Raw genomic sequence first — 23,237 nt, forward strand, 5'->3', positions numbered from 1 at the left:
TTTTAACTTTTTGAGGAACCTCCATACTGTTCTCCAGAGTGGCTACACCAGTTTGCATTCCCACCAATGTCGTAAGAGGGTTCCACTTTCTCAGCATCCTCGCCAACACCTGTTTCTTGTGTTAATTTTAGCCATTCTGACAGGTGCGAGGTGGTATCTCATTGTGGTTTTGATTTTTATTTCTCTGATGATGAGTGATGTTAAGCATCTTTTCATGTGTCTGTTAGCCATCTGGATGTCTTCTTTGGAAAAGTGTCTATTCATGTCTTCTGCCCATTTCTTAACTAGATTATTTTTTGGGTGTTGAATATGATAAGTTCTTTATAGATTTTTGGATACTAACCCTTTTTCAGATATGTCATTTGCAAATACCTTCTCTCATTCCATAGGCTGCCTTTTAGTTGTGTTGATTGTTTCCTTCACTGTACAGAAGCTTTTTATCTTGATGAAGTCCCAAAAGTTCATTTTTGCTTTTGTTTCCCTTGCCCCTGGCAATGTGTCTAGTAAGAAGTTGCTACAACCAAAGTCAGAAGTTTCTGCCTGTGTTCTCGTCTAGGATTTTGATGGTTTCCTGCCTCACATTTAGGTCTTTCATCCATTTTGAATTTATTTTTGTGTGTGGTGTAAGAAAGTGGTCCGGTTTTCCCAACACCATTTTTTAAAGAGACTGTCTTTTTTCCATTGGATATTCTTTCCTGCTCTATCGAAGATTAGTTGACCATATAGTTGTGAGTATAAGTTGCCTTTAGAATAGACAATGAGTTGTTTTTTCCCCTTGAACTGACCCAATTTTGGATAACACCTAGCCATTGTTCACTGGGCCAGAATATAGGCGTTTTTCAAAGAGCCACTTGTCTAACCCACAGTAGATGATTGCCAAGGCAAGTTTGTTCTTTACCTGCCTCTTGCTGCCAGCTGGTTTTCGATGAAAGGAGAAGATTTTACTGTCCATGGCCTGCTTATCACTGCCTTTTTAACGAAGCAGATGGTCTTAAGCTTGTTTGCCCTTAGTATCAGGCCACCCTATGCAGATTAAAGCTCTAACTTCTGGGGCTGGGGTCCTTCTTAAGCACCCAGCCTAGTGCAGCTGGGGATCTCATGCTGGGATCATACCTCCACTTGTGTGAGCTTTACTATGCTAAAAATTGGAATTCAGCCTTTTGGGGATCTTTTGTCATACTTCAAAGGGTCTAGAGAAGCCTGAAATCACAGGATTTTAGAGTAGAAAGGAGAATGAGAGGTATGAATTTAGTCTCTGCCTTCACTAAGTCTGACTCTTATAGCTCCTATAGGACCTGGAACTGAGTAAATGTGTCTCATTGTGATGTTTAATAACTGTTAATCAAGGAGATAAATACTCTAAAAAACAACCACAGAAAGCAAATAAGTCAGACCTTTTGACAGCTTTGCCAGTATTATGGACTAACCGATGGCTTCTCTAGGCAGATCTAATAACCCTAAGATTTAGTGAGCATGAACTCTGTGTCAGGTGCTTGTCTGAGTGCCTTACAAACATTAACTCATTTTATTCTCATGTCAGCACTATGAGATATAGGTGCTATTATCCCCACTTGACAGTAAATTGAGGCATACATAAATGGTTTAAACAACATCCTCAGGTCATAGCCACAAAATGGAAGAGAAAATGATTTGAACATAGGCAGTAGGGTTTGAGAGCTTATACTTTTAACCCATGAACATAGGCAGTAGGGTTTGAGAGCTTATACTTTTAACCCATGCTCTTTCTCACATCCAACCAATATTTCTCTTCTGGCAGAGAGGGGGGAAAAGTGAATCCAGATGCCATTATACTAGATTCCAAAAATCCTTTAATTGCCCACGTTGTTCCACCTGGTGGAGGTACCAAGATTCTGGGGGAGACTGAGCAAAAACTAAGAAACCTCTGGGTTCCTGCCTGTTTCCCAGGAATGAGTGTGTTCACAGTTATTTTCAGCTTCCAAGGTCAAAAATAATATTGCAATGATAGCCATGTACACCTAAGTTGTTACTTCAGAAGCAGTTGAAGAGTTGCGCGATGTATGGATAAGAAAGAAAACCTGACGGTTACCCTGGGCCTACTCTGTGTCAGTTTCTGTTAGTCTTCAGCATGTGTTACCTCAGTGAGAGCTCTCAGCAAACCTGAGAGAGATTAGTACCCCTGGTACAAGGCTGAGAAGCTGAGGTTCTTAGAGCCAGCTTTCCCAGTTACTGTGTTCTAAAGAACGCCTCCCAAGGTGCTCGGTTAGAAAGGCAGGGGATGGGGGAGGAGGGAGGAGGTTTGGGGGCCAGAAATGTTTGGGAAATACTGCTTTTTATATCTTACGTCCTTCTCTACCACCAGTCCCCACCCTGCCAAGAGGCACAGGATAGTAAACAGCTTTGAGAAGTCCTTCAGCGAAGTAACCTGTTTAAATCTGTTTAATCTGGTAATTTTTAGACACATTTGATCACAAAACCCCTGTATAGTGGCACATGTGTCAACACTTGGCCGGATAATTTTGTTCAGATCATGGTTCTGGAAATCACTGTCTTAGAGTGCTAACCGGTCACAGTCTCGTAGCTAGTAATGCTAGAGTAAGGAGAGAAGCCCCCATCTGCATGTCCCCATACCCTAAGCTTTCACTCCTGCCCACCTGCCTCCACATACCTCAGCAGTGGAGACCTTTCCCCCCCGACCACCTCAGTTCAGGTGTTGCTATGATCCAAGTAGAAAGCTTCCTATTTCCTATTTCCTCACCCATTGGCATTCTCATATTTGTTCATGGTGCCTGTGACCGTTTTGGTCTGGCTCTGTAAGGAAAGGTGTTATTCAGACATAAATAAATCCTATAAAAAAGACCTTTAGCCTGCTAACTTTCCTCCTTGAAATAATTTAGATCCCTTAAGATTAGATCCCCTAATTCCAGAAAGTATAAACCAGACATGGGCACTTCATGAGTCTTTCACAGAGGGCTAAGGATATGATAACTCGGCTTCGTTAACATGTGTGTATATTGTTTCCCATCCTTGACGAGTAGTCCCTCTCAAACTGTGGAAGACTTTATCCTATGTGTCAGCATCTAGTCCTGCACATCCAGTGTGGTAGCTGCTTGCCACATGTGGCTGTATTTAAATGAACTAAAATAAAATTTGGAAGTCAGTTCCTCAGTCACACTAGCCACATATGTAGTGCTCAGTAGCAAGAAGTAAAAGAAAAAAATATAATACACAATAGCCACACATGGCTAGTAGCTACAGTATTGGATGGCGCAAGTACAGAACACTTCCACTGTCAACGAAAGTTCTACCAGACAGTGCTGGAGACATGAACACAAATAGCCAACACAGGAGGTTGTCTACCTTGCTGTCATTCCACACATTTCTCCCTGCCCAGGCGCTAAGTTGAGGTATCCACATTTGCTTGTGAAACCCACTGTTTTAAAAACTTAAAACTACTGGATGCCCTCTCTAATCATCATTACTCTCAAATAATTTAGGTGCATTCTAAAACAACTTTCATAGGGAGGTACTATATCAGATTTCTAAACCATCCCTTCAGTAGTTATTTTCCTGCTATATTAAGGAGAACATTGGGATCGTATTTATGTTGAGGAGTATCTACTCCAATGATGAAAAGCTCCATTCTTCTCCTTCATCACGTCTTTTAGTTTAAGGGTCCCTGATAATGTTGAACCTCAGTTGTCATTACATATCCTGACGATTACCAAATATCTTACCCAACAAGAGGACATCTCTTATTTCTCTTTCCAAGACAGTCATCAAGATGGAACTTGGAATGTGGGGAAACTAGAAGGAATTGAGAGCACAGTGAGGCCACAGAGCATTCTGCTGTCCGTCTACACTGTGTGTACATTTGTAGTAGAAAGTTTAGGTTGACTTTAATGTGCATACATATCTGTATGTATGTTTGTCTAGTTTACCTCTAACTTCTATTTTCATTATTGCCCCATAGATAAGAAATGTGGAAACAAATCAGTGTCTAGATAACATGGCTAGAAAAGAGAATGAAAAAGTTGGAATTTTTAACTGTCATGGTATGGGAGGTAACCAGGTGAGTATTTTAGTAAAGCTTTAAAAGGAATAATTTTTGGATTTGTTTTATGTTCTGCCCCTTTTATCTCATGTCATTCAGGAAATATTTTCCTACCTATGAAGAGACAATAATAGAGATCTTTTAGGAGAAGGGAGCTTTCAATCTAATAATTATTTTTAAGTGAAACATTTGTAAAAGGCTCCTTTGTGAGAACTGTATTTACATTGCTGTGCATGAGATTTACTTTGCCCTTTTTAGTCAAACAGATGACAGCCCTTGATAATACACTCAGTGTATACAGAGAACTCAAGGTCATTTTTTCTTTCCTCTGTGCAAAATTAGTGGTAGCTTTTCTGAGTCGTTTATTCTGCTAATACTACATTGATAAAGTTCAAAAATCACATATCTCGGGTTTTTTTCTGACAGATTATTGGCTGCTTTCTTTTAGTGTTAAAGCTTAATATGTGTGCCTCTTTTTCAGGTTTTCTCTTATACTGCCAACAAAGAAATTAGAACAGATGACCTTTGCTTGGATGTCTCCAAACTTAATGGCCCAGTCACAATGCTCAAATGCCACCACCTAAAAGGCAACCAACTTTGGGAGTATGACCCAGTGGTAAGTTATTCAGTTGCATATAGGAATGAAATTAGGTGTGTTTTGTAGCGAGAAGAATGAATTCTTGTAGAGTTTAAATATGGATCAAATTGTTCTTACACTCTAAAAATGGACAGATGGGAAAAACAACCTAATAAAATAAATATGTTTTAATCTCCCCAATAATTGACCTTGCCTCCAGTCCCTGGTCCTTGCTACCACTAGAGCCACTCTTCCCTCTGTCTGTCCTCAAGCTCTGTCATTTGGCGTGGGAGAAATGGAGCCAGGAGTAGGCTGTTTAAATTACTGAAACACTTAAGTAAAACGTGAGCTTTAGATAATGAAATTCTCTGGCTTGTGATGATTTTTCTGTGACATATAATAAAACTTTTTACATTTATCTTTGCTTTCCTCTGGAAGGTCTCCCACTCACCACGCACTGTATGTTGTACTCACACAGCGGTGCATAAAGTCAAAGCGGCCCCAATAATCTTTCTACTGTGCCTTGTATCTGCCTAACCTCCCAACTGTGCTTCTGCTTTATAGTTCTGGAACTGGCTCCAGAATCTTCAGTAGGTATTTCTCTGGTTCCTTTTCCACTGCACATGCATTATTTTCTCTTTCATGTTAGGAAAGACTTCTCTTCCTACTTTCTGCATTTCATTGTGTGTTATGCAACAGCAAGTGAGTGGCCAACATTCGTTCATTCATTCTGGTTCTCCAGCCTTAGCTCCTGCCTCAGCCAGACATTACCAAAACAGCTCCTGGGTGCAAAGCCAGGACCATTCCTGTCTCTTTTCCCCTAACTTCTTTATTAGCATTTACTGTTGCAAAACAGATGAGATTTTAAAATTCTTTTATCCATTGGCTTTAGATGCACTATTGCTTAGTTTCTTCTCTTAGCTCTCCCTCTCTCTCTGTCTGCTTGGACCACTCTGCTTCTTCATTCTGCCCTTTCCATGGAGATGTGCAAAGTTCTGATTTGGCTGTCTTCTCCCTGTACTATGTGATATGCAAACCCTGGTCTACTTTAATCATCAACCCTGCTGTTCCTGGAACATACCCTGTACTTTCGCACCTACACTGAAGATCATACAGTTCCCTCTGCCTCTGACAAATCCTACTTCTTGATGGCCCAGCTTTGACATCACTTCCCTGAATCCCAGCCAGAAATCAGCTCCCTCTTTTCTAGCTATAATCCTCTCTGACCTCGGTCATGCTGAGCTGCTTTGTCCTTGTTTCTCTTCCAATCTTTTCTCCACTGTTAGACTGTTAGCTTCTAGAGGGCAGAGACTGTGCTTTATAAATCCTGGGTCTCCCTCCACACTGTCAAATTATGGTAAAAGTAATTATAACAGTAGTCCAGTTAATAGTAGACCATTAGAATAGAAATGACCTGAATCACCTCTTCTGGGGTTTTTCATGGGCACACGCTACTGCCGTTTTGGGTGTAGCTGCCCCAAGCACTGCAGGGTGTATAGCATCTCTGACTTCAGACTCTAAATGCCAGCAGCACCCCACGGTTATTTTAAAAATGAGGGGCACCTGGGTGGTTCAGTCAGTTAAGTGTCTGACTCTTGATTGCAGCTCAGGGCTGTGGGATTAAGCCCCATGGGGGGCTCTGCGCTCAGCGGGGAGTCTGCTTGCGATTCTCTCCTTCTGCCCCCCCCCAGCTCATACTTTAAAATACACTTTTTTTTTTTTTAAGATTTTATTTATTTGACAGAGAGAGGCACAGCGAGAGAGGGAACACAAGCAGGGGGAGTGGGAGAGGGAGAAGCAGGCTTTCCGTGAAACAGGGAGCCCGATGCGGGGCTCAATCCCAGGACCCTGGGATCATGACCTGAGCTGAAGGCAGACGCTTCACGACTGAGCCACCCAGGCGCCCTAAAATAAATCTTTAACAAGCCTCCCAGTTGTATGTTCACTAAAAAGTGACAGTGTATTACTTAGGAAGGGTAAAACCTGTTTATAGTAGCATGAACAGATAGGGGCTTACTCTTCTTACTAAGCCTGGAGGTAAGTGGCTGCTGGTGTAGAGATTCAGTGGCACAGTGGTGTCAGGGGCAGTTTGCTGCATGTTCCCGGCCTTTTCTTGTGGCCACAATGGCTGCTGCAGCTCTCACCCTCACCGCCACATCCCGACAGCAGGGCGGAGGAAGGGAAGAAGGGACATCACACACCCACCTCTGCCATGTTTTGCTCTTTATCAGGAAAGCCAGAGCTTTTCCTGGACCCCCCCCCCCCAGACTCCGCTATGTCTTATGGGCCAGAACTTGATCCCATCGTGACGCCCCCTCTGCCAGCTGAAAGGGAGGCTGGTTAAACAGGCAGTGTGGTGGAGGCGGGAGGTGGGAATGGCTAGTGGTAGCCTGTGTATGAGCTACATGGTCTGCCGCATCTGTTATTCCAAAAGTAGATGTGTGGTAAGGAAGTTAAGGAGCTCAAGTGGGTTTAGGGGATTTAGAAAGAACCAGTTATGAGTGTAAAGTTTTTTCCCCCCCCAGTCTTTTTTTTTATGTTAATCACCATACATTACATCATTAGTTTTTGATGTAGTGTTCCATGATTCATTGTTTGCATATAACACCCAGTGCTCCATGCAGAGTGTGCCCTCTTTAATACCCATCACCAGGCTAACCCATTCTCCCACCCCCCTCCCCTCTGGAACCCTCAGTTTGTTTTTCAGAGTCCATCCTCTCTCATGGTTCATCTCCCCCTCCGATTTCCCCCCCTTCATTCTTCCCCTCCTGCGATCTTTTTTTTTTTAACATATTGTATTATTTGTTTCAGAGGTACAGATCTGTGATTCAACAGTCTTACACAATTCACAGTGCTCACCATAGCACATACCCTCCCCAATGTCTATCACTCAGCCACCTCATCCCTCCCACCCCCCACCACTCCAGCAACCCTCAGTTTGTTTCCTGAGATTAAGAATTCCTTACATCAGTGAGGTCATATGATACATGTCTTTCTCTGATTGACTTATTTCGCTCAGCATAACACCCTCCAGTTCCATCCACGTCGTTGCAATTGGCAAGATCTCATTCCTTTTGATGGCTGCATAATATTCCTGTGTGTGTGTGTGTGTGTGTGTGTGTGTTTGTGTGTGTGTGTGCATTCATCTGTTGATGGACAACTTGGCTCTTTCCACAGTTTGGCTATTGTGGACATTGCTGCTATAAACATCGGGGTGCACATACCCCTTCGGATCCCTACGTTTATATCTTTGGGGTAAATACCCAGTAGTGCAATTGCTGGACCGTAGGGTAGCTCTATTTTCAACTGATTGAGGAACCTCCATACTGTTTTCCAGAGTGGCTGCACCAGCTTGCATTCCCACCAACAGTGTAGGAGGGTTCCCCTTTCTCCACATCCCCGCCAACATCTGTCATTTCCTGACTTGTTAATTTTAGCCATTCTGACTGGTGTGAGGTGGTATCTCATTGAGGTTTTGATTTGGATTTCCCTGATGCCGAGAGATGTTGAGCAATTTTTCATGTGTCTGTTGGCCATTTGGATGTCATCTTTGGAAAAATGTTCATGTCTTCTGCCCATTTGTTCTTTGGGTGTTGAGTTTAAGAAGTTCTTTATAGATTTTGGATAGTAGCCCTTTATCTGATATGTCATTTGCAAATATCTTCTCCCATTCTGTCGGTTGTCTTTGGTTTTGTTGACTGTTTCTTTTGCTGTGCAAAAGCTTTTTATCTTGATGAAGTCCCAATAGTTCATTTTTGCCCTTGCTTCCCTTGCCTTTGGCGATGTTTCTAGGAAGAAGTTGCTGTGGCTTGAGCGTAAAGTTTTAAAATTTCTGGAGCCCTTTGCATGGAGTCTTCTCTGAGATAAAATTTTAGTTTGCAGGCTGGGTTCTACCACAAGCAGACTCGGAGATAAAGCTTAGTTTTCACAGTGTTTATTAAGGAGTGGCAGCCTTTGGACCAACACCTGTGAAAAGGAGAGAGAAGACAGAGTTGGGCAGAGGTAGGAGTCACACCACGTTGCAGCTCCCCCAGACTCAGCCAGCTGCCTAGGGAGCTCGGGGACAGCCTGTCAGCATTGTCCTGCCTCCGTCAGTCAGAGACAGCAATCTGGAGAAATTAAATAATAATAAATTACTGACATAAATATTTTAAGTGATCTCTACACCCAGCATGGGGCTCCAATTCACAACCCTGAGATGAAGAGTCACATGCTCTCCTGAGCCAGCCAGGTCCCCTTTATAAACCTAAAATCGTGACATTGTAGGTTCCAAAGGAACCCTAGAAATAGAACCCAGCATCACAGAGCAGATAAAATGATGTAAGCATGTCTCAGACAAACCTGGAAGTCTAGATCCAGGATTCTTTGCACAATACCATACTATCTTTGATTAAATTTGTATTTTCTTAAATCTGTCTTATTTATATTCTATATTGCCTGCAGTTTATGACACCAGGTTCTTGTGCTTTGACGCTTGGGATAGCTGTCCTTTCTAGAGTAAAATGCAGATTTTGACCCATTTATATCTAGAGATTAGGGGCAAGGGCCAGCAAATTATCTTTTCTAGGTTACAAATAGACTTTAGGCAATGATAATTATAGCGTTTATCCTCTCCTTCAGAGGTTACAGCTATAACTGTCACTTGTTTGTCCAGTTGCCTTCATCAGGTTTTTTCTGTATGCAGACTAGTCAGTGCTGACTGGGTCCTCTTCTGAGTACAGTGACAACAGTCCCCATGAAAATGCCACGCTCCAGATAAAAGAATTACATTAAAATAGAGGGATGAGTAAGAGTCAGATAAATGTGGGTTAGTAAACACATTTCACATTTCCTTATAGTTGTATACGTTTATAGGACAACACTTGATTCACATTCCTGCACGGCTGCTTTGAGTAACAGACACATGAACTGACCTCCATTAATCACTCATAACACTCTTCTGTCCTGACGTTTTGAAATTACTCTAAAAATCAAGTCCATAGTGCAGACAAGTACATAGGAAATGATACAGCTACATCTCTCAGCCATTTATTAAGGGCTGCTTTATCAATCTTAAAATCTCTTAAGATTTTGAGTCTTCTGAAGGACCTGAGTTTCTAAGGACTTGAGGTTTGGAATCACAGAATTAATTTGAACAGCCTTATCACAGGGAAATGAAGTAATTTTGAAATAGCTTTTTGAAAATAGGTTGAGGATCCTAAATTAGGAACCACTAATCTGATTTTTTTTTTTTAGGAAGCTGAAGCACAAAAAGTGAAATTTCTCACAGTGTTCTAGAGCTTGTACAGAATTGGGACTTAGCATTTTGGTCATCTTACTTCAAGTTCAGTGTAACCCACCGTACCCCAGGGCCTTTCTCCCTCCCACATAGCTCTTACAGCGGTCTTTATGTAGACACTTTTTCTACAGAGCAATTTAATGCTCACCAAAAATGATGGTTGAGATGTGTGAGTTTTTTCACTTTCATGTTAAGATTTCTTTTCTGTCACTTTCAGAAATTAACCCTGCAGCATGTGAACAGTAATCAGTGCCTGGATAAAGCCACAGAAGAGGATAGCCAGGTGCCCAGCATAAGAGACTGCAATGGAAGCCGGTCCCAGCAGTGGCTTCTTCGAAACGTCACCCTTCCAGAAATATTCTGAGACCAAATTTACAAAAAAAAGAAAGAAAAAAGAAAAAAAAATAAGGATTGACTGGGCTACCTCAGCATACATTTCTGCCACATTCTTAAGTAGCAAAAAAGGAAAAGTGCTTTCCTCCTGCGGGGATGTAAGGTTTATCAGCCATTAAAACTTGGACTCCTCTCGCTTTTCACTAGCTGTGAACCAGCCGCCTTGTCTAAGGACGTGAAACTACATAGTAGCGAGACGTGCACACTGATGTTTACAAGATTGAAAGAGTCTCTCATCAAGAATCATGGTAAAGAATATTCAGACAATGAAGCAATCAACAAAATGTGCTTTCCAGAGCTGCACCTTGTACGGTTTGCTTGCACATCAGTAACTGCTGCTGAATGTGCTGTCATAATGAAGAGATTTCCAGGATTTTTTTTCTGATTAGAACTGGTAACCAGTATATTAAATATTGTTATAAAAATAAGTGAAAAAGAACTGGAACCAGTTTCAGAATCATGAAAACAACATTTTTACAATTTAAGAAGAAACTATATTAAACAGGGTTTAAAGGAAATTAAAACAGAACTATGAGAAGTACAATTTGTTATAGTATAGTATCAAATTTCTATATAGATTTTATACCTCAGTGGGGAAAAATAACTGATTCCAATGACATTCATTTTCATCTGTGATAGTCATGGATGCTTTTTTTTTTTTCCTTGGGGTGCTGAAATTGAGCTGAAAAAAAAATGGCTCTTTGAACGTAGTTTTAATTGCTTTCTTCAAGTATTTTTATTTGGTTTATGGGTTGTTGAATTGTAATTTTTAATTGCCTTCAAAGAATGAAGATTTAAAATGTCTGGTCTCACTGAACACGTTAGATCTCTCAGTTGCTCTTGGGTCAGCTGGCTTATAGACTTTCACACACACAAATTTATTAGATTTTAAACTTCTTAACTTGATTCAGCTGATTATGCTTAATACCCAAGATTCGTACTACTGTACTACAGATTTATTTTCGCAGCAATAAATCTTCAGTTCTTTATGATTTCACGCAACAAAAGGCCTGCAAAAGTGATTTGGATATTTGGAGAGGATACATTGGATGGTTTTTTGGAAAACTTTTTTCACTCCATACTCAGATGTGCTTTATTGTCAAGTGCGTATTTAGATTAGGTTCTTGAATTGTAATGATGATCTGTTTTTTTTTTTTTAATAAAATTTGACTGAAAATGTTTGACATCGTTTTAATGAGTTAACCAAAGAAGTGCAGCTACTATTCCATCTTAGTCCTGCATTTCTTCCTAAATTCCTAATTTAGGTTAAATCCATTTTCCTTTTTTTCTGATTTTTAATACCACAAAATAACTTCAGAATCAATTAAAAGTTGAGTAAACAGTTTTAATTTCATAGATCTCATAGGTGCCATTTCTCCTGATATGTAAAGCAGTTCATTGGCAAAAGTGTGTGTATTTTCCTTCTTGTTTGTAAGATTATATTTCGTGACGTTCTGTTCTTTGATTATCAAAGACTCTCACTGCAGGCAGTGCTATTTCTTGTGCCTAAGAATGTTTCTGAAAGTTGTATCACTAATGCTACTTGCGAAGTTGAGTGTATGGAAAGTTTCTCATCTTCTATTCAAATTAATCAGTATCAAGAATATCAAGCACATATGGATGCTTTAGGGTAAGTTTGTAGTACAGAATGCATAAATTTTGTCCCCAGGAAATTTGCAGTGAAGCAGGTGCTGGGTTTTTTTTTTCCCCCCTACTCCATGAGCTCTGTTAATTCTGTCTTCAGTAGACCTAATGTTTGAATAAATCAGATGTCTAATAAATTATTTTCATGCTCAGAATTTCAGGTTTTTGTACTCTAGTATAGCTTGGTCTTATTTCTTACTGTAAGAAAGCTTAATAGAAATGTGATTTAAGGTTTTGTTGGTTTTTTTGTTTTTTTAAGAGGGGGATGCGAGTGATTTAATTCATGGGTACTTTTAGAACCTGATGGATAATCCCATTGCCTTTATTTTTCTAATTAAAGAATTCCTAAATACTTTGAAAATATAAAATATTCCTCAATAGTTGTGCCTTACATTGATTTTATTTGAAGTTAAAATGGATCCCTAGTCATTATATCCATTTGTAGATCAGGCAGTATGCTAACCACTCTGTTACAAGTCAAACTGGGAAGAAGAGAATGAATCAGAAAGAAAGTCAAGGATGAAAAGTGGGATTATTATTGGATCAGTGAAGAATTCATAAATGTGACAAGGATAATCTGAATCTCTCAAATGTATTCACCTATTCCAATCCCAACCCATTTTAATGTTTTTCTGTTCTAACTGGCATTCTGAAAAAACAGTAAAATGAAGGACAGCACGTAGGCCATGTCCTCATTTCCCTATTCTACATTTAGCTGAAAAACAGAAGTTCTTCTCTAAAGGTCTGGTGCTCTCCCCATCTTTCAAGAAGTACACCAAGAGCAAATTGAACTCCAGAATTACGTGTTTTTTAAAGAAAAGAAAATCAGAAGGCAGTGTTTCGTGAGCAGAGGTATGCAAAGAATGAGTCACTTTTTACTCTGGAAAATTAGATGTGTTCTTAATTGTAGAACACTTTTCCCATTCCCTGACTTCCTAAAGTTTAACAACAATTTGCTTGATCAACCAGAACTAATAATTTTGCAGGAAATGAGGCAAAACTCAGCCGTACTGTCTATATACTAGCAACAATTAAAAATTAAAATTTAAAATCTTACCATCTGTAATCAAATACCTAGAATGTTAACAAGAAATATGTAAGACTTCTACCCTACAAAACTACAGAACGCTGTAATAAACATATTCATGAATTGAAAGGCTGCATACTGTCAAGATCTGTTTCCCACAAATTGATCTCTAGAAATCAAATTTCAACGAAATAAAAATCCCGTGAGGCTTTCTTGTAAAAATTTGCAGCAGACTCAGAACAGCCGAGATAATCTTAAGGTGTGTGTGTGTGTGGGAGGACGGGGTTGGAAGACTTAACATTACTCAATTTCATGACTTGCTTTAAAATTACAGTAATTAAATGTGTGATTAGAGTTAGGACAAACAGATCAGTGGATAGAATAGAGAGTCCAGAAGCAGACCCATACATGTGGTCACTGGCTTTTCAACAAAAACACCAGCAACTTCACAGGGAAAGTCTCTGAACAGTTGATGCTTTCACACAGTGCACAATGTATTCAACATGGATCACAGGACCTAAATGTATCTTCATGACTCTTGGGATACTCAAAGATAGCTTAGGACATAAACTTCATATAAGGAAAAAAACTGATTGATAGGTTTCACAATTACACTCTTCTCAGCAGAAAGAGAGTAAAGTGAAAAACCATGCTGCAGCCAAGGACAAAACAGTTGCAATATGCATAACTGATAAAGGACTCTGTGCAGGAAAACGTTTAAAAGCCACTGCAAAAGCAACACAATATAAAAGTTACTAAGTGACTTGAATACACACTTCACAGAAGCTATCCAGATGCACAATTAGCATAGAAAAGGGTGTTCAACATCAGCCATCAGGGAAGGCTGAATGAAAGAAACCACCAGGAAATATTCTTGCACACCTGCCTGAATAGTGAAAGTGCAGCAACTGCCAGAAGTGTTAAGTTAGTATAATCACCTTGGGAAATAGCTTGCCAGTTTCTTATAAATGTAAATACATGCCTACTCTGTGATTCCACTTCTAGGAATAAAACCCAAGAGAAATAAGGATATATTGCCCACATTAGGATGCGTACAAGAATATTCAAAGCAGATTTAAAAGAACCCCCACCCTGGAAACTACTCAAATATCTGTCAACAACCCTCCATAATAGATAATCACATCATGGTTATTGAATACTAGTCTACAATTTTGAAAAATGAATTACTGGTAGAACAATACAGATAAATATAAAAATAATGAAGAGTGCTAGACATATGACATTTATATGCTCAAGAACAGGCAAAACCAACCTAAGGTGCTTACCTCTGGGTGAGTATAGACTTGAAAGTGGCATGAGAAAACTTTTGGCAACATGCATGTAATTTAAAGTTTTACTGAGCTATATACTTAGGATATATGCATTTTATCATATGTAAGTTATACCTCAGTAAAGTGCTGGGGGAGGAGTGGAATAAGATACTTATCTTGCTGTCATCAAGTTTTTCTAAAAAGTCTTCCACTGCTACAAAACAGCCAAAGGCTGGCTCAGTTGCAATAAACACACTATTAGGTAAGATATTGAACTCACAAGAAAATAGGGAAAAATTCATAAGGTCCAGGAAAAAAAAATTTAAATCTACATATGAGCCACAGAAGTAATTGTTAAATATGAAAGTCTTTCCTCTCCTAAGAACAAAAGGGAATAACCAGAGTTTGGGGAATGGTAGCTCCTAGGCCTTGGACCTGAACAAAGTTGGGGAATTGAACTGAAGATCCCTACGTAAAATTTGAAATTTCAGTTACACCTACAAGTAAGAGGGTACATAAAGTAGTCTCCTGCTGTGTAAAGGAAACCAAAGGGTAATCTGACTGATTCTGCCCTTTTTCTAGGTAGCAAGTGGTGATGAGGATGCCACCACTGTGATCATAACACCTGCTTCTGTTTTAAGATTTTATTTTTATGTAATCTACACCAAATGTGGTGTGGGTCTTGAACTCACCACCCCGAAATCAAGCATCACATGCTCCACCAACCGAGGCAGCCACGTGTCCCAAGGTCTGCTTTTAAATAGTTGGGAGTTTTTTGTTTGCTTGCTTGATAAGATTTTATTTATTTGAGAGAGACAAGAGTGAGAGTACCAGTGTGGGGAGGGGCAGAGGGAGAAGCAGGCTCCCTGCTGAGCATGGAGCGGGATGCGGGTCTGGATCCCAGGATCCCAAGATCATGACCTGAGCCCAAGGCAGACACTTAACCAACGTGAGCCACTCAGGTGCCCCTAGATCAAGAGTTTAAAACCACAGTTATGAAGTCTGCAGATGAAGAAAATAAAGTGAATTTAGATTTATGGCACTTGCTGGAAACCATTAGAATACAATGTTTTTTGGAGGAAAAAGACACATAACCCAGACCCCTATATACCCACAAATTAAATAAATCACTATCAGAAAGAGAAAATGAGCCACCAGTGTGTTACCAAAAAAAAAAGTTCTGGCAAAGTGACAATAGCTTGTGTTGGACTAAGCCTGCCAATAAATTGATAACCCCGAACATTTTTTAAACAATGTTTTAAAGCCCTGGAGAATGAACAAAAGACAAAATGTAGGAGATTCAACCCTTATTAAAAAGGACCTTCTGGGTAAGATGACATATGTATAGCTTTTCCCCAAAGAGCATTCCAGTGCACACAACACACTAGAAGTAGTGGTCATACAGATAGTGACTGTTGTCTTAAGCTGAGGAGTCAGAGATCTTATTTATGAGCAGAGTGGCTGGAAATTGGAGAATATCTGTAATAGGAGGGAGTCCTAGAGGAGCCCCCAAATCTGTATTTTAATTTCTTCAAATGCTTGACTGATCTAATTGTGCACAGGATGAGACTCCCAAGAAGTCCAGAGAAAAAAAACTACAAGGCAGAATTGAGCAGTGATCTTAGCCGTTTCCCAGTACCAAGAACAGAGTTTGGAGTTCAAATTCTTCCCATTTGGAGGGGCTTGATAAACACTTTAGACTTTACAGGCATACCATTGGAGATATTACAGGCTCAATTCCAGACCACTGCAAAAAAGCAAATATTGCAATAAAACAAGTCAAATTTATTTTTTGGTTTCTCAGTACATATAAAAGTTATGTGTACACTATACTATAATCTATTAAGTGTGTGATGGCATTATGGCTAAAAACACCATGTCCAATGTATATAATTTGAAAGTACTCTTTTTGAGAGAGAGAGAGAGAGAGCACGAGCAGTGGCTGGAGGGGCAGAGAGAGAATCTCAAGCAGACTCTGCTGAGCACAGAGCACATGGGGCTCAATCCCACAACCATGAGACCATGACCTGAGCCAAAATTGAACAACTGAACCACTCAGGTGCCCTTAAAAATACTTCATTGCTAAAAAATGCTAACCATCATCTCAGCTTTCAGGGGGTTGTAATCACTGATCTGTGATTACAAATATAAACATAACAAATATAATAAAAATGAAAACGTTTGTAATATTGTAACAATTACTAAAACGTGACACACAGACATGAAGTGAGCAAATGCCACTGAGAAAATGGTGCCAACAGACTTGCTCAATGCAGGGTGAAAAACAGTATCTGTGAACCACAATGAAGTGCAATAAAATAAAGTATGCCTGTACATTGAAACCCAAGACCTTGTGTGGGAATAAAGACCATTTCTTAAGGACTTGGGGCCATTCCTAGGGCCAAGGACAAAGTGGAGGAAAGACTAGACCTAACAAAGTATAAAACCAAGCCCCTGCAACATCAAGTTGGTCTGCCAATTATCTGCTTTCTTGGACAAAACTCAACAGTCTTCAGAGGAAGATAACATAATACACAACTCTTGGGTGCATCAATCACAATGTTGAGTAGTCCAGTACAGAATGAAAAAGTAATGAAGAAACAAGAAAGTAGCCTTAGTTTTTGAAATAGTCAAAAAAAGCAGACTCACTGATGACCTAGATGATGGAATTAGCAGACAAGTTCCTCAATATAAATGGTTTGGTTTGTTAAGATACAGGAAAAAAATGGATATAATCAAAAGGTAGAAAATTTCAGAAGACATCTAGAAACTGGAAAAAAAAAGAATCCTAATATTAAAAAAATAGATTTTTAAACCAATTGAATGTGATACAATAGAAAAAAGGATCCATGAAATTGAATACAAGTCAATAAAGAATTTCCAAACTGAACCACAGATGGAGAAAAAGACTGAGGGAGGGAAAAACAGCCTTGAGGACAAAATACATGCATTTGAGACCCAAAAGGAGAGAACACAGAGAATGGGAGCTCTGAGGGAGAATTTGTTTCATGTCTCTCTCATCACTTCCATAATTACTGGCAGTCTTTGCCTTGCAGATGCATCGCTCCAAATTCTGCCTTTGTCTACACATGGCATTATACTTCCTGTGCTTCTGTTTCTCTCCTTTTATATGTTCACCAGTTGTATTGGACTTAGGGACTTATCTTAATTCAGTATGAACTGCTCTAACTACACCTGCAAAGACACTGTTATCATACTGTTATGGGTTGAATTATGTCACCTATCTTAAGATATGTTAAAGCCCTAACCCTGGGTACCTCAGAATGTGACCTTTTTTAGAAATAGGGCCTTTACAGAAGCAATCAAGTTACCGGGAAATCATAAGGGTGAACCCTAATCCAATATGACTGAGGTCCTTATAAAAAGGAGAAGTTTGGACACAGAAAAAATGATGAGAAAACACGGGTAGAACAACATCTACAAGCCAAGGAATGCCTGAGGTGACCAGAAGCTAGGAGAGAAGCATAGAACAGATTATCAGATCATCCCTCAGCCCTTAGAAGCAAACCACTCTGCCAAAACCTTGATTTTGGATTTTCAGCCTCCAGAATTCAAGAACAATAAAGTTCTGTTGTTTAAGCAACTCATGTGTGGCACTTTGTTATGGCAGCCTTAGGAAAATAATAGAGACTGTATTTCAAATAAGCTCTCATTTTGAAGTTCCAAGTAGACATGAATTTTAGGGAAACATATCTACTAACCATTTGTAGAAGAATTAACACCAACCCTTTACAAACTCTTCCCAAAAAGAAGAGGAACACCTCAATTCATTCTGTGATGCCAGCATTACACTGAAACCAAAGCCAGACAAAGATATCACAAGAAAAAAACCTAAAGATTAATATCCCTGATTATTACAGATGCAAATATCTTTAACAAAATACTAGTAAATCAAATCCAGCAGTATATTAAAATAATTACAGAGGCACCTGGGTGGGTCATTTGGTTAAGCATCTGCCTTTGGCTCAGGTCATGATGCCAGGGTCCTGGGATTGAGCCCTGTGCCAGGATCCCTGCTCAGCGGGGAGACTGCTTCTCCCTCTCTCTCTCTGCTGCTCCCCCCTGCTTGTGCTCTCTAACAAATAAAATCTTTATAAAAATAAAAAATAAAATAATTACAAACTATGATAAAGTTGGATTTATCTAGGAATGCAAGGTTGGTTCAATATATGAAAACCTGTGTAATACACCGTATTTTTTGAATAAAGAAAACCACATGATCATTTCAATAGATACAGTAAAGTCATTTGACAAAATCCAACACCCTTTCATGATAAAAATATTCAACAAACTGGAAATAGAAGGGAACTTCCTCAATTTAATAAAGGGCCTCTATGAAAAATCCACAACTACCATCATATATAATGGTGAAAGACCTGATGCTTTTCCCCTAATATCAGGAACAAAGCAAAAATGTCCAGTCTTGCTATGTATATTCAGCACTGTACTGGAGGTTTTGGCCAGGGCAATTTTGAGGCAAGAAAAAGCATCTACATTGAGAAGAAATGAAACTCTCTCTTTGCAGATGACATCATTTCATATGTTTAAAAATCCTAAGGATTCCATTAAAATTATTAGAATAAATGAGTTCAGCAAGGTTATAGGGTACAATATCAATATAGAAAAATCAGTTGTATTTCTGTACACTACCAATAAATAATTCAAAAATAGTGTCAAAAAGAATACTTAGAAATAAATTTAATAAAAAAGCACAAGACTTACACATTGAAAAACACATCAATGAAAGAAATTAAAGATCTAAAAAAAAAATCACATGTTCATGAATCAAAAGAATATTGTATTAAGATGGTAATATTTCCCAAATTGACCTACAGTTTCAATGCAATTCCTATCAAAATCCCAAACGCCTTTTTTGCAGATACAGACAAGCTGATATTCAAGGTGCCTATAATAGCCAAAACAATCTTGAAAAAGAAGAAGTTAGGCTTTCCGATTTCCAGTCTTACTACAAAGCTACAGTAATCAAGACAGTGTGGTAGTGGAATAAAGATTGACATATAGATCAATGGGATAGAATTGAGAGTCCAGAAATAACCCTTACACGTATGCTCAATAGATATTCAACAAGGGTGTGAAGAAAATTTATCAGAATACAAACAAATGATTGTGCGGCAATTGGATATCTACATGCAAAAGAAGAGAAGTTAGACCCCCTATACCACACCATATACAAAAATTAACTCAAAATGTATCAAAGACCTAAATTTAAGAGCTAAAACTATGACACCCTTAGAAGAAAACATATCCATAATCTCCATGACCTGATCACTGGGCAATAATCTCTTGGATGTAAAACCAAAAGCAGCAGCAAAGGTAGAAAGCAAATATATAAATCTTAGTTTATCAAAACTAAAAGCTTTTGGAATCTGGTTCAAGATAGTAATGTAGGAAGATCCTGAACTCACCATCTCCCATGGACACACCAAATCCACAGCTCCATATGTAACCATTTCTTCTAAGAAAAATCCTAAAAACTAGTGGAGAAATGCCTTCACATCAGGCAAATAACACACACACACACACACACAAACACACACACACTGAAGAAGGTAGGAAAGGCTGAGACACAATCTTGCCATAAACACCATGCCCAACATTGTGACCCACAAGTGGGAGGGAACACAAAACTCAGAGCTTCTCCCTGAAGAACAAAGGCTTTGTACCCCACATTGAGAACCCCTATTTTTAAGGCTTGCACCAGAGGTACAGCCCCAAAACACCTAGCTTTGGAAACCAATGGGGCTCATGCCCATGAGACCCATGGGGCTGTGGTGAACTGAGAAATGGGTCTTAAAATGCTTGCATGTGGACTCACCCCACAGCCTAGAACAGAAGCAGCCCTTTGAAAGGCACCCAGATTTTATGTGAAAGTCTCTTTGCTAAATGTAAAGCATCAGTCTGAGGGGCAGGGGCCTGCTAGGATACTCTCTGGGGAAAGAAGCTGGTAGGTGCCATCTCTCCCTCATTCTCCCTCTGCCTTGTTAAAGCTGGTGTGCTCCATCTTTTTTTTTCAAGTGGATGTTAACTTTGCACTCCCCCTCTGCCTTGCTTTAGACAGCAGTTACCATCTTCACGCTCTCCACCTGCTGCACTCCAGAGCATCAGTATCCCCCAGAGGGGCGCTTCTACAGGCACCTGGTACCCGTTTTTACATCTGGTGACCTGGTTTTTGCAGCTGCCATCCACAGAATGCCCCTTGATTGCTTAGCTGGTGGTCAGAGGAGCTTGCGTTCCTGGGTCCCACAGGACTATAACAATTGGAGGGACAGTTCTTGGCAAGCTACCATCCTGAGGGCACTACACAGACAGCAGACTGAAACACACCCCAAGTGTTTCTGTAAAAGAGGCCTGTGTGCTTGTCCTGAAGTTTAGACTTGAGGGGCAGGCTTCTGCTTTGGCACAGATTTAGGAGATACATAGGTGATGGGAGAATGCAGACTGGGGGATACCATCTTTGAGTTCTCTCTCTGCCTCACTACAGCTGACTGTTAGCTTTCAGAAAGGAGCTGATACAAAAATCAGGGCTCCAGATGAGTGTAAGACCATTCTCCTAATATCCTGGCTCTGGTGGCCAGTGGGGATTATGCTTGCAGTCCTACAGGATTATATATATTTGCATGCTTTAAAAGCTGCTGCTGAGGGGTCTGGCTTCCAGTCAGCCTCAATCTGTATAATGACAGACATCCTCCCATTTGGGACACTAACAGATCTTAGTAGACTCTTGAAAACTGGAAGCTATTTAAAACAGGCTTCCTGGACAGGAATTTTCTTCCTGTGAAGAAAATTTATCAGAATACCAATAAATGGTTGTGGGGCAATTGGATATCTACATGCAAAGGTTTGACAGACAACCAAGAGCAAATATGGATGAATGATAAGTTTCATTTCCTGCACAAGGCCAATCCTCCAAAATCAGGAGAGGTGGCTATTCCACTTAACGCATAAAAATCAACAAAGAGAGTCAAACAAAGTGAGGAGACATCACATCAGTGAGGAAATAATAAAGATTAGAGCAGAAATAAATGAAATAGAAATGTAAAAAACCCAACGAAACAGGTCCATGACACCAGGAGCTGCTTTCTTGGAAAAGATCAACAAAATTGATAAACCATTAGCCAGACTCATCCCCCGCACCAAAAGAGAGAGAGAGAGAGAAAGAGAGAGGACTCACATAAAATTAGAAATGAAAGAGGTTGAAATAACCAATGCCACAGAAATACAATGATTATAATATTATGAAAAATTATATGCCAATGAATTGTATAATGTAGAAACAAATGGGTAAATTCCTAGAAACATATAACCTCCCAAAACTGAATCAGGAGTAAATAGAGAATTTGAACAGACTGATTATCAGCAATGTTATTGAATCAGTAATCAAAAAACTCCCCAAATAGAAGTCCAGGACTAGATGGCTTCACAGGTGAATTCTACCAAACATTTAAAGAAGAGTTAATACCCATTCTTTTCAAACTATCCCAAAAAAATAGAAGAGGAAGGAAAGATTTCAAATTCATTCTCTGAGGCCAGCATTACCCTGATACCAAAACCAGGTAACAACACTACAAAACAAGAAAACTACAAGCCAATATCTCTGATGAACACAGATGCAAAAATCCTCAACAAAATGTTAGCAAACTGAATCCAAAAATACATTAAAGAAAACCATTCACCATGATCAAGTGGCATTTATGCCCGGATACAAGGGTGGTTTAATATTTGCAAATCAATGTGATACAGCACATCAATGAGAGAGGATAAAAACCAAAAGATCATTTCAGTAGATGCAGAAAAAGCATTTAACAAAGTACAATATCTATTCATGAAAATAACTCTCAACAAATTAGGTTTAGAGGGAACATACCTCAATATAATAAAGGCCATATATGAAAAGTCCACAGCTAACATCATACTCAATGGTGGAAAATGGAGAGCTTTTCCCCGAAGATCAGGAACAAGACAAAGATGTCCACTTTCACCACTTTTATTCAACATAGTACTGGAAATCCTAACTTCAGCAATCAGACAACAAAGAGAAATAAAAGGCATCCAAATTGGTAAAGAAGAGGTGAAAATTTCACTATTTGCAGATGACATGACACTATATATAGAAAACCTTGAAGACTCCATCAAGAAACTACTAGAACTGATAAATGAATTCAGTACACAGGATATAAAATTAATATATAGAAATCTGTTGCATTTCTATACACTAATAATAAAGTAGTAAAAAGAGAAATTACGAAAACAATCCCATTTACAACTGCACCAAAAATATTAAAATACCTAGGAATAAACTTAACCAAGGAGGTGAAAGACCTGTACTCTGAAAACTGTAAGACACTGATGAAAGAAATTGAAGATGACACAAACAAATGGAAAGATATTCCATGCTCATGGATTGGAAGAACAAATATTGTTAAAATGCCTTTACTATCCAAAGCAGTCTACAGATTTAATGCAATCCCTATCAAAATATCAAAAGCATTTTTCACAGAATTAGAAGATATAATCCTAAAATTTGTACGGAACCACAAAAAGCCAAAGCAATCTTGAGAAAGAAGAACAAAACTGGAGGTATCACAATCAATGATTTCAAGATATACTACAAAGCAAAACCACAACGAGATACCACACCACACCAGTCAGAACGGCTAAAACTAACAAGTCAGGAAACAACAGATGTTGGTGAGGATGCAGAGAAAGGGGAACCCTCTTACACTGTTGGTGGGAATGCAAACTGGGGCAGCCACTCTGGAAAACAGTATGGAGGCCTCTCAAAAAGTTAAAAATAGAACTATCTTATGACCCAGCAATTGCACTACTAGGTATTTATCAAAGGATACAAACGGGGCACCTCGATGGCTCAGTTGATTGGGTGTCTGCCTTCAGCTCAGGTCATGATCCCAGGGTCCTGGGATTGAGCCCTACATCAGGCTCCCTGCTCAGCGGGGAGTCTGCTTGTCCCTCTC

At 39.4% G+C, this 23,237-nt stretch overlaps 1 protein-coding gene across 4 annotated transcripts in view; it reads left to right on the plus strand.

The window, feature by feature from the left end:
* The window catches only part of GALNT1 (polypeptide N-acetylgalactosaminyltransferase 1), a 125,082-nt gene extending 113,002 nt beyond the window's left edge, over nt 1-12,080 (plus strand). For 2 of the 4 annotated variants that reach the window (XM_027575533.2, XM_027575532.2), the window contains exons 11-13: nt 3,953-4,051; nt 4,515-4,649; nt 10,106-11,452. In XM_027575533.2, coding sequence (XP_027431334.1) covers nt 3,953-4,051; nt 4,515-4,649; nt 10,106-10,252 — 381 coding nt within the window. In that variant the 3' untranslated portion in view covers nt 10,253-11,452. Of the gene's footprint in view, nt 1-3,952; nt 4,052-4,514; nt 4,650-10,105 lie in introns of all 4 variants that reach the window. The other 2 variants (XM_027575531.2, XM_027575534.2) reach the window with 2 other exon arrangements.
* The last annotated feature ends 11,157 nt before the right edge of the window (nt 12,081-23,237 follow it).

This window comes from Zalophus californianus, chromosome 14 (genome assembly GCF_009762305.2).
Source record: "Zalophus californianus isolate mZalCal1 chromosome 14, mZalCal1.pri.v2, whole genome shotgun sequence".
NCBI classification, from domain to species: Eukaryota; Metazoa; Chordata; class Mammalia; order Carnivora; family Otariidae; genus Zalophus; species Zalophus californianus.